The sequence below is a fragment of the Scomber scombrus genome, chromosome 5, assembly GCF_963691925.1.
Source record: "Scomber scombrus chromosome 5, fScoSco1.1, whole genome shotgun sequence".
In the NCBI taxonomy this organism is placed as follows: domain Eukaryota; kingdom Metazoa; phylum Chordata; class Actinopteri; order Scombriformes; family Scombridae; genus Scomber; species Scomber scombrus.
The window spans coordinates 6,497,700-6,509,915 of NC_084974.1; the positions used below are offsets into that span (position 1 = coordinate 6,497,700).

General features: G+C 41.0%; 1 protein-coding gene across 1 annotated transcript in view; it reads left to right on the forward strand.

The window, feature by feature from the left end:
* The window catches only part of LOC133980504 (SPRY domain-containing SOCS box protein 4-like), a 42,823-nt gene extending 34,033 nt beyond the window's left edge, over window positions 1-8,790 (forward strand). The window contains exon 4 of the mRNA XM_062419254.1: window positions 7,952-8,790. Within this exon, the coding sequence (XP_062275238.1) occupies window positions 7,952-8,079 (128 nt within the window). The 3' untranslated portion in view covers window positions 8,080-8,790. The remainder of the gene's footprint in view (window positions 1-7,951) is intronic.
* Window positions 8,791-12,216: the final 3,426 nt, after the last annotated feature.

Below are 12,216 nucleotides of genomic sequence, written 5' to 3' on the forward strand. Positions count from 1 at the left end.
GCCCTGAATATCTTGTACAGCTCTGAATATATCACAGTTCCTTATCGGTGGGTGGTATGTTTGCTGCCACAGAATAGCGATGCATCTTTATTATTATTAGCATGAAATCACTGCTCTGTTGTCTTTTAGCCTCTTATCAGGCTTATTAACATAGGTAGCAGCTCTGTGAGAGGCACAAACTGAGGCTACAATTATCAGTGTTCTGATATTTATACTTGGTGGCATTTCTTTTCTGTGAAACTAATGTACTGTTAATAATATATCATTGTATATTATATTACTTTAGGCCTGTCACAAGTACTTTTGGTTGGACGATATATTGTCTCAGAAATAAGTTCGATAAATTATATTATTGTCATTTGAAGATAATTTTATACCATTTGATATAATGAAAATATAATAGCACAGTAATGCAAGGGGGGGGGTGAGGGGTGGGATTGGAGAGTGGGTGCTACACTTCTGTAAAAACACAGATAGCCATTTTGGGCTGGGACAGTTATTTACCTTTAATTCCATATAAGCGGTGCCGCTCACTGCACTCAGGACATCACAGTGAGGAATGGAGGACACTACTTGCTTAGCCAGTGTGACATGAATAGCCTCTTAGCTGCTAATGTGAAGTGTGGCAATATTGAGGTAAAAAAAGGTCATGTCCATGTATCATACGATAAGTCCATATATAGACCTGTGACAGGCCTATATGACTATTTCCTGTTCTTTGGAGAAAAAAAAATGTCCTCTTCAGTTACAGATATCGTGATATATCTATTTCATCGCGATATATTGTGTATCACGGAACCACCTTTGTTGCGATACATCGTTATGTATAGAAACACTTGAAAGCCAATACTACCTAGACATGATTTTGATCAGTTTTCATACCTCTGACTTACTAACATCTCTAAGTATAAAACAATGAAGTAGCTGGATCCTGCTGTTGGCCTCTTTCTATCCTTGGAAATAAATCTTTTTTTTTTTTTCTTCCTGTCTGCCTCAACAAGCCTCATTGCACCAGAGCAGCCCGGCCAGCCTAATGGCAGCAAGCTGAGCCAAACTAATTTACACCTGAACTAGACAGACCAGAGAAGAGGAGCGTTTCACACACTCAACTGACATGACTGCCCTCCCCCTTTTGCAAATGAACCCTATTTGACTCCGGCTCTCATTGTTGTTTCATCTCCTCCCTCCTGCTCTCCTTTTCTTTCTTTCTCCCTTTTTTTCCCCCTCTCATGCTTTTTAGCGCTAATCCTTTCTTTCAGTCTTTACACAGCTCATCATGGTGGGAAGTTGCTGGGGAAACTGTTAAGCTGACTTTTGAGTGGATAGGTGGGCTTTTAATTGTTTACCAGGCACCCTGCACACACATTTTTGTTTGGGTCAACATCTTGCTCTATGTAAATAGGATGTCTTCCTTCTGTCTATCTGTTCACAGCACAGATGCAAGCAGGAGACGTTTATAAGTCGGGGTTGGACTGATAGGCAAAAGGCTGCTTTTAGATTTATAGTAATGCATCAGTCAGCCTGTGTTATCTGCTAATGATCATATTTATGAATAAAATGCAACACTTTAATTTGACTACAGTGCCCTGATCTTCAAACAGCCCTAAACCTTCAATAACTCATGTTTTTTGGCCATATTGTCACCTTTTTAGTTGATATGGCAACTTTGTTAGCAAACAGCTGGTTACTTGTTCATCCAACAGACACAGAGCAACATTACCATTCTTTTGAAGTCTGTCCACCTGATGATGAATACAAGTCTGTTCACTCTCTTTAAATGTTTTTGGTCTCTATGGACTCCTGAGGGAAATATCTGCCTCTTTAGCTGCTAAAAGCTCCTCCTCTGCTGAGCGGGTAGAGTTCAGGAGGTCTTTTTTGTCTATTTGCATATTCAGTTAGAGCTTGTCTGATAATGATGTTTTTCATCAGCTGTGTTGATGTTCAGTGTATAGCCTTGTTGAACCCTCTTTGGACAGATAGGTGTGGTTGTAGAGCAGTGATGATAAATTGCAACCAACCAAAGGAGAGAAGAGAAAAAGAAACTCTGGTATGTTTTTGGGATGATTGTAGATTTTTCACATGTATTTATTTTTTGCTCTGTTACTGTGTTAAACAATACCCACCTGGTATGTTTTACTACCCCGAAATTTTAAAGGTTTCTTTTCTAACAAAACACCCAAGCAGTTATTTTTTATTATACAACCATTCAGTAAAGTAAAGGAAAGGGATGGCAAACAACCAGGAAAAAAAGGAGTTGAGTAACATTTTTGGTTTGAGGTCAGATTGAAACTGAAAATCTCACATTTAAAGATATTTTCCTTTTTATTTATTTTAACATGAACGTGGTCAAACTGAAAGTATGAAGTAGTAATATATACACCGTTGCTGCTGCTGGAGAAATGTCACAGCCAATGTGTTTGTGCATACACAAATGGTGTTGAGTGTGGGCTGCAGTCCAGCATTACTGCAGTGCTCTTTATCTCTTTATCTTTACCTTTTGTAAGCTTAGTCTCTCTTTCCCCTGAGCAGAGTGAGAGAGAGCAGGGGCCAAACTGACGGCAGTCTGCGCTCCCGTCTGGAACTGGCTAGGAAGTCAGATATCGTCAGTGGAAGGAATTCGAATTGGCGTCCAACTGGTTCATTGAGCAATTGGTTTCCGCTCCGAGTGGGCGATTCAATTTGGACACCTGTGTTTCTAGTTAAATTAGATCTAGAGTGACGGTTTGCTCAGTCACCTCCTCCCTCTGCTCCACCTCACTGTTCTGCTCCAATTTTCTGTTTTTTTTTATCACATCGGTCTAATTCTGTCCAGCCCTACATATATTCATTCCACTCCCCTCTTGTTTTCACCTTTGACCTTTCGGTGAACAACACCGCTGGGCTGAAACGTATCCGCACTTTAAGGGGCTGCATATGTAGACGCATAACACCTTTCATGTTAAAACTAGGTCAGACGGGCCCAACAGTTTTATGCTAATCTATTTGATAAGCACAGCAGGGAGTCAGCACCCTTCGCGTGTATGTCTGTTACCTAAGTACATCTCTAGTAATGAAGGGGATGTAGGGAGAAAAGGGGGGAATTTAATGAACAGTAAATTGGAGCATGCAGGCCAAAAAAAGACGGACTTGTCCTTTCTAAGCAGGACATAACTGGGTTGTATCATCTCATGGTGAGTGATGTATATGCAGCACACACACATGTGCCTAGGTATATTGGCATCATCCTGGGCTGTGTGTGTGTGAGAGAGGGGAGGAGGAGATGAGAGGTGTGTATTTGCTGTCTCACCTCAGTGAAGGCAGACTAGCTGACTGCGCTATTGTCCCAAAATGTACCTCCCCTTCCTCCACTTTGTTCTCAATTAAGTGTTAGGGAAGGCGCGCACCACTTCCAGCCCCGCAGGCCTCTGTAGTCCAACAGCGCATCAGGCGCTCAGTCGTCCTTAACCACACTTTTTCCACACTCCATCTCCTCTTTAGTGTGCCATCAATCTGTCAAAAGCCCGGTCTCCGGCTGGTACAAAAAGACTCGAGCGCCGGAGAGGACTAAGTAGAGAGACGGACAGCTACATAACGGATCATAACGAAGGCAGAGCAAAGAACGTAGCGGCCCGCTCCACCGTTCACCTCATTGAAATGCCTCCAGCTAATTAGCACAGATTAATAATTAAACTAGTTCCTTCTGATTGCGTTTAAAAGTCACGTGTGAAAGATGGCACACTGCTTTAAATAGGCACAGAGTTTCAGTGTTCATTATTGTATGGGCTTATAATGTACATGCAATCCAAATATTATCCACATGAACTTAATGAATTGAGCACAGAGACATTTGTGACTGTTTATAAGCCCAGACATTTTTATAGTTGCACAGTTTTGCTAAGTATTTACAGTAGTATTCACAATAATGTCACTGAGCTCTTTGAGAATTATTAAGGGGGGAAAAGTGGTTATTGTAGTTTTGGTGAACTTTAACTCATAAAGTAATACAGCTTTACGTCAGGTCTTAATGAAATGCTTCTTATATGAGCAGAACTAGACTCAAACCACTTTTAACCACAACCTGGACCACTTGGCTTAGTACTTACTGCGCCTGTTGATGGACAGCACGCTTCCTGCAGCCACTCTGTCTTCACCACCGTTTGACAGGACCACTTGTCGCCCCAGGCAACCCTTACCACGGAGACTGGCTCACACCAGCAGAGATTGGCTGGTTTTCCAGCATATTTTGTAGCATCATCCACGTCATCAGGTCCCTCTGGAGAGCACTGAGTCAGAGGGCTTACTGTCTGTAGCAGTCTCTGCTCCACAGGTATTACAGCTAACAGTGTGTCACTCTTAACATCGCACTCATATTTATATCTTTTTTCCTCCTTGTTGCTGATGATGCAGGCAGGTGTAATGTTAGAGGTACAATACTAGAGGAGGAATTATTATAAGATAATCCTTTATTAGTCCCACTATGGGAACATTTACAGTGTTACAGCAGCAAAGTGCATAGAAAAAAAAGACCAATTAGGAAAAAAAAAAGTAACATAATGAACGAGTGACGAGTGTTGTCAGAATGATAAAATACCCAAGTGTGATATTGATATTGCACAGTGGTGTACACTGAAATTAGTATATGGGGGCTGTTTAAAATGTAAATATGTGTGTAGGAGATTTGAATGTGCCTTCTTTTACTCTAACATGCTTCATAATTAGCATATGTTGAGAGTAAAATGTATTGGCATTCGGAGATGTTGCATACTCTTTAGCCTGATAATTCTGGTCCAATTCATGTAATGATTTTAGCTGTAACTTGGAGGAATTTGTAGTTGCCTTCTTGTTTTTGGGGGTAGATTTTTGATCAATCTTGTTGTTCTGTATGAGTTCGCTTTTTTGTTTTTTTTTAACCAAGTAGTCTTGTCCAATAGAAATCTCATACAGCAGCACTTGTTGCTTTGGCTTGAACATGTAAACTGGCAGCACTCAGAAACATCCATTAGTGTGACTACACACTACCAGTACAGTGACGTCACACCACGGTGATGTGAGGAGCTGGTAACTATGGGAACTATCTATATGCAGGGGATGTGCTGGTGAGTATAGACTGATTGATAGGTGCTGTTAGGCCCGACAGAAAGAACATCCATCCATTGGTGGCAGTGGGGGGTGAGGGGGGGGCTCAGTTCCACATGTGCACCAGGAGTCTGCGTTCTCAGGGTCCTTTATTTATGGGAGCAGCAATCACAGGGTGCAGGATGAATGGAGATGCAATTGCATCGTGTGCGTCTTAGCTCCTAATCTTGTTACCTGCTGTGCTAAAGTTTGAACCTGTCTTTGCAGACAAAGGCTAATAAGATGTTGGAAGGAGGTGAAGTGATCATCCTTTCCAGATTTATCAGCCGTCTAATTCCACCATACAGGTCACTGTACCTCGTCTATATTCAGTCAGAGGTCAACATGTCTTCCGGCTTTGGGTGCTTGGCATGTAAATTAATCCACACTCAGCCACATGTCCCCAAGGTGCTCTTACAAAGGCTTTTCATTAAGTACATGCCAGTTAAATAAATTCACATAGATGCCCTCCTTTCTTTAACTCTGCCGCCCGTCAGCTGCTGTTCACTGGTGAATTTCATTATTTTCAAAGGTCACGTAGCACACCACAGGAAAATAATGAACTTAATGGTTCCTGCAAAAGTTCAGTCAAGCAAAGCATGTGGATTTAAAAAAAAAAAAAACAGATCCCCCATTAGATGCGTCATCATTGATTCAAACATTAACAGGAGACTTTTGCATGCATCACTTTTTCATGAAGATCTTGATGTGTGAAACAGTTTCTTTTGGCTATCCAGTGATCATGTAGCCATAAGGGCAGCAGTTCATACCCAGCTGTAGTTTTTCTATCAACAATGCCAGTTCTGTTGTTTTTCCATCATGCCTGAATTCTGCAGCAGCCACAAGGTCTCAAAAAGTGAAACTACAGTCATCATGATTTAGAGGGTTGAAAGTGAACCCTAATTTGACACCCTTAATTAACTCTACAGATTTTAAGCAATCCCTCCATCTGCTGTAGCAAATTTCTTTTACTGCTCCAAAATATGTGCTGCATCAGCATTAAAAAAATATGAAATGTGATTTGAAAAGAAGAGGTGCTGCCTGTAGACTGAGCACAGGTGCAAAACGCAGCTCTGACACTCAAAGCCTTGATGGTATAATTTACTGACACTGTGTCAGGGTCTCTGCTCATAAGATTTATTGTCAAAAATTCCGCTCTATCAATAAATTCTAGCATGAAGGCTGGTTACCACACTCAAACAAAGGTTAACAATCAGGCAAGTCTTTAGAATCTGCAACAAACTTTTTAATCTTCACCCTGTCAACAAGTGCATCACGTCTGCACACAAGTTTGAATGCCCCCTCCCCCGCCCAACGTCCTTCACACAGTGTGTAAGTGCACTCTGAACAGCAGGGACTCAGCTCCACCAGATGGTCCATACAGGTGGAGCAGTTTGACATCCATGAAGGGCCAGCAGTTAAGAGTCTGTCCGTCTGACATACACAGACATCACCTCCCTCCAAAAACTGGCGGGAGGGAAGTTTTCCATGTTCCTCCGGCACATAATATTTACACACAGACACTGATGACCCGTCTGTGTGTAAATATTTTAATATGGCTCGCTGCTGCTGGTCTTTCCGCTCGCTGTGCATCCACACTGATAGTAATGTAATTAGAGTGGAAGTGAATTAGTCTGCTGCTGCAAAATGAAACTGCATGATATGTAGATCTACTCAGTACAATCTATACATTGTTTCCCACAACAATACTAGTAGTGTTGTTTGTAGAACACAATGATCATGTGAGCCACTCCGCTGATATCTGGGAACACTATTACAGTTTATTCACGCCTCACATTGATTTTTTTTTTTTTTTAGGTTTTAGTTTCGCTTGAATATCACAGTAGCACGTTTGAACTGGAAACACATGATGCATTCAGGAAACCCGGACGTCGGCTGACTACAATTAAACACAAATATACTGGCTTTTGACCTACTCTTGTTTTCTGCTCATTCAGCTTAGGCACTGTGAAAGTGTCATCATAGTTGTTGTCTGTATCGCTGCATTTTTCTACACTGAGCTGAAATAAAACAAGTACACATTAATTAGGTAAATAACATAACATATTAAGCTTCCTTCATGAGGGGCAGGGGGGGGTCCTGTTGCCCACCTCCCCCTTCCAATGCAATGGTAGTTAAAAGACTGCACTAAATGTTAAATATGCAAATAAAGCAGGCATGCATTCAGCTACAATGACCCTGACAGTCCTTGAAAAGCATTATAAGACACTTGGAGTGGAGGATGAGCAGGATGTAAAGACTAATGGAGGAAACCTGCTTTGTAGTCTGTTTTGTTGAGTTAGAGGAGGAATTGATTTCAGTGTGTAAGCTACTGACTGATTCAGGCGTACAGGGGACATCTGTTCTATCAAGCAGAGCTGCCACAAACGGTTTTTTTCATTATTGAGTCATCTGTCAATTATTTTCTCGATTTAATCGATTTGTCGTCAGAAAATCATGAAAAGTGTCAATCGCTGTTTCCCGAAAGTGGACTTTCGTTTTTTAAATGACAAAATCCAATCTGGTTTGTCCTTGTGGAAATGAAAAGCCTGTTAATACTGGAGGTGTTATGTTTTCACACAAACATCTACCTGTACTCAAGTGGCTCGGAACTACAATTAATGAATTGAATGAAACTGAGCTACATCAGGATAGGTGTCGTTATCAGGATATGAAATGACCTACATGGGAGTATGAGACTTCTACTTTAGGCACCACAACACTCTGACTCAGGTGTATAAATCAACTTGAAGTGTACACAAGCGAAATCACATCCGAAGTTTATTGATACACTTGCAGCTTGTTACTCACTACTCAGACTTTAACCATTTCTCTCTTTCTCTCTCGTCCCTCACAGCGGAGCCCCTCCCCCTCATGGACCTGTGCAGGCGAGTAGCTCGTCTGGCTCTGGGCAGGGAGCGCATCCATCAAATCGACACACTCCCACTGCCGCAGACTCTCAAGAACTACCTCCAGTACCAGTGACCACACACACATACAAAAAATGCACGCGCACACATCTACAGATGGGAAGAAAGCGAGGCCCATTTCTTATTACAGTGCAAAGCCTCCAAACTGAACTCAATTCTGCTGTGGACGGGGACGACGACATCGACTGCGAACAGGCGGTGAAGACAGCGCTGCAAAAAGGGGGGGGTGGTTCTGTTTACATCAGTTTTAGGGGGCGGGATGTTTTTAATCTCATGGGTTTTTTTCCAGCTTTTTTTGTTTGTTCTTTTGTTTTGTTTTTGTTGTTGTTTCCGACTGCTGTCTTTTTCCTGGATAGACGACTGTAGAGGAGCTGATGAATCACATGAAGGGTAGTACGAATATTGCCATCTCAGTTTCCTGTAAATCACAAAGTTGATCTAAATCTCCTCAGTCTGAAAGGCCATACATGAGAGAGAGAGCCCACACAGCCTCACAAATAGTGCTTTGAACCCCCCCCCTTTGCTATTTTTGTCTGTATTTACACACTATAGCACTCATGGATTACATACATCCAGCGAGTGTGTGTGTGTGTGTGTCACGAGTGTGCGGGAACAAAGCCTTCACTGTCTATAGTAAGAAAACCGCTCACTGACAAGCAGGCAGTTCCCACCTACGGGCTAAATAACACAATTTCAGTCTGTTTTGAATCCTCCTCCTCCCTCCTGCCAGCTTCTCTCCCCCTCTCCTGTGTGTGTGTGTGTGTGTGTGTGTGTGTGTGTGTGTGTGTGTGTGTGTGTGTGTGTGTGTGTGTGTGTGTGTGTGTGTGTGTGTGTGTGTGTGTGTGTGTGTGTGTGTGTGTGTGTGTGTGTGTGTGTGTGTGTGTGTGTGTGTGTGTGTGTGTGTGTGTGTGTGTGTGTGTGTGTGTGTGTGTGTGTCGTTTGATTTAAGCCTCCATCAGGGTTGGTGAACTTGAAGGACTGTGCCCGCTGTTTATCAGCTCCCCAGCTCCTTTAACACTGATAGAGATTGATCTGAAGGTCTTGGACTGCTAATGTGCCTGTTCTGAGACACACACACACACACACACACACAAAAGAAGCACATGACACTTCTGCATTATTAAAAGAGAGCCCCCCCCTCCCCTCAAAATTTTAAATGCTGCTTTTCTATCTTTTTCTTGCACCATCCTACACTTATGTGGGGTTTTAATCCCTGATTTACTTTAGAAAATTATCTTTTGAGGGTTTTTTTTTTTTTTTTTTTTTAATGTTTTTTTTTTCTATGGATTTTGAGATTTGTCTGCGGGACAGGATGTCTCGCAGGTATAGGTGGAAGAATGTGCTGCCATGAGAATCTTTTAAATGTGAATAAGAATAAACTCAGCTAAACTCACACTGCCTCTCTGTGTGTGATCTCTTTGACTATCACCAACTTTTATGTCTATATTCAAAGTTTTAATATCTTTAAGGAATAGTTTTGGGAAATTTGCTGGTTAACTTTCTTGCTGATAATCATATCCGAAGATTGATGCCACTCATGTCTGTATCATAGACTGTATATAAGAAAGGTTTGTATGTGAAATTATAAAGTGGAGCACGAGACCGTTAGCTTAGATTAGCATCAAGACTGGAAACGGGGGAAACAGCTAGCCTGGTTCTGTCTAAAGCTAACAAAAAACTACCTAAAGCTCATGCTATCTCATTTGTTTAACTTGAAGAAAACTATGTAAAAATGGGGTTATGTGCTAGACCTATTTCTTGAGTGGAGGCAGTAACTTCTTGGTGAATTTTGTTAAGCTAAGCTAAATGGCTGCCAGCAGTAGCTTACCATTTGAGGATACTATCATAAATCTGGACTAAAAAAGCAAATATCCCAACATATCAAAGGTATAACTATATTTCCCCCTTTGTTTTACCTTTAGTAATGTTATAGTGCTGGACTATTACTTGGGTGGAGGCACTAACTTCTTGGTGAATTTTGTTTCCTGTCTTTAAGCTAAGCTAAATGGCTGCTAGCAGTAGCTTCCATTAAAGAATACTAGTAACTCTGAAGAAGAAAGCAAATATCCCTACATGTCAAAGGTATAGCTTTATTTCCACCTTTTGTTTTACTTTAATATGTTTATATGTAATGTTGGGTTATATGCTGGACTATTTCTTGGTGAATTGTCTTTCCTGTCTTTAAGCTAAGCTAAGCTAAGCGGCTGCTAGCAGTAGCTTAACAGTAGGGTACCTCTGGTGAAGAGAGCGTATTATCCCAACATATCGAAGATATAACTTTAGTTCCTTCTTTGTTTTACTTTAGTAATGCATTAAAAATGTTACTTTATCAACACTGATGTCATGTTTGGAAACGCAAATCAAGCGTTGCAACAAGTGCAGCGGATTCAAAGCTGTGCTCTGATGGAGGCTCCATTGCTGCTGTTGGCACCACCAACAAACATCCATTAATGTTGTGTGCAGCAAGAGAGCAAGCCCATGCTGATAAACACCATAATCTCTTTGTGCTTTTAGAGCTCTGTCTGAGAGGGAGATGACCCGCCACTAACACAAGAGAATTGATGGACTTTTAATGCTTTAATAATAACCTAACAAAAAAAAAAAAAAACATGTCTATTGAACCACATGTTGATCATTAGCATTTCCCAGCACGTATGTTCATTAAGATCAAAACAAAACACGATTTAAGAGACTTGAAATGCGAGTCACTTCAGAGTGCAATTGAGCCTCAACAGTAGCATCTGCCTCAGCGCATACAGTACTGCTGTTTAATAATGCAGGGAGCAGCCCTTTAAAGGATTATCGAACAACCCTGAAAGTTTAAAGCTGATGACTTGTTTGATCTGGTTAAAAGTGACTTTGCGGGATCCATATTTAGCCTCCGCTCCACACTGAGGCTTCACTTCAATTCATCTCGCTGTCTTTTTGTCTCTGCAGCCTCTCCTCAAGACAATTCCTGCCAACCTTCTCCTCTCATTCTTCCCCCTTAACCAGCCTCTGCTCAGGCTATTTAAATTCCCATTTTCTTTCTCTCTAAAGCATATTGTCCACCATAGAGCTTTATCTTCTGCCTTACTTGCTTTGAGTGAAAGCAGGCAAAATGTTTCAGCGATGAGAAGTTTTTTTTGTGTGTTAAAATAATTGTCCATCACACTGTATTCTTCTTCCTCATGTTTTTCCTCCTGCAAGGCTCTTTTCTATCCATGCATGTTATCCATATGCATATATGGAGAGTGGCAGACTGAGCCGAGGAAGAGATGGATGGTTGGAGTCAGGATGTCCGCCACAGAGACGGGCAGAAGATCCATAATTAATGGAGGGAAAAATCCCGCTTGGTAAGTCATGTTAAAAGCTAAGGTTTCTCTGCTTTCCTCTCCAGATCACACACGCGGATATCTTCAGAGGACAAAAATTCCTCAAAGTGTAGGAGATGTTTCTTTGACCTAGTTGAGGATTATTATTTTTACGGTGGTAGATGATAAGGATGTGACTAACACATTCATGTCCAATATATGTTCAGCACTGACATCAAAGATGCATTATCTGCTCCAGTTTTGTAGTTTGTAGTTTCAGAAAATCTTGGGAGTTTTTCATTTTAATGTTAAAAAAAAGACTGAATAGAAGTTAAAGCCCCTGTGGGTAGGATTCAAAACAATTCTAACTTTTGTGTCATATAGTTCAAAGAGACACTGTGAAAGTCAGCTATACAATCTCCCCACTCCCACACACACATACACACATATGCCCCGAGGGCATAAATACTGAACTGCATGTCACAAATAGACTGCTGCAAAGTTCATTGGGTCTCATTGTTCAACAATTGGAATTTATGTCAATACAATTAGTGGAAAGATTTTAAAAATTCTGCACATAATGAATTTTACAGCTGCAATTAACTGCAATTAATCATTTTCATCATCAGTGAACCTGCTTATTATTTCTCAATTCAGTGATCAATTGTTCAGTCAATAAAATGTCAGAGTAGTGAAAAATCAACATGGGTCAGTTGACATATTTAAAGTACTCGTTTTGAAGATAGTAAGAAAACAAAGCAAATATACTCTTGACATGTAGGAAGTAGTGATTTACTTCTTCAGTATATAATGACATGTAGAACATTATAAGATAAACAACATTTTCACCATTAAATGTTCTTTTGCTCAACTGATCGATGTGACAAGTGGACAATGGA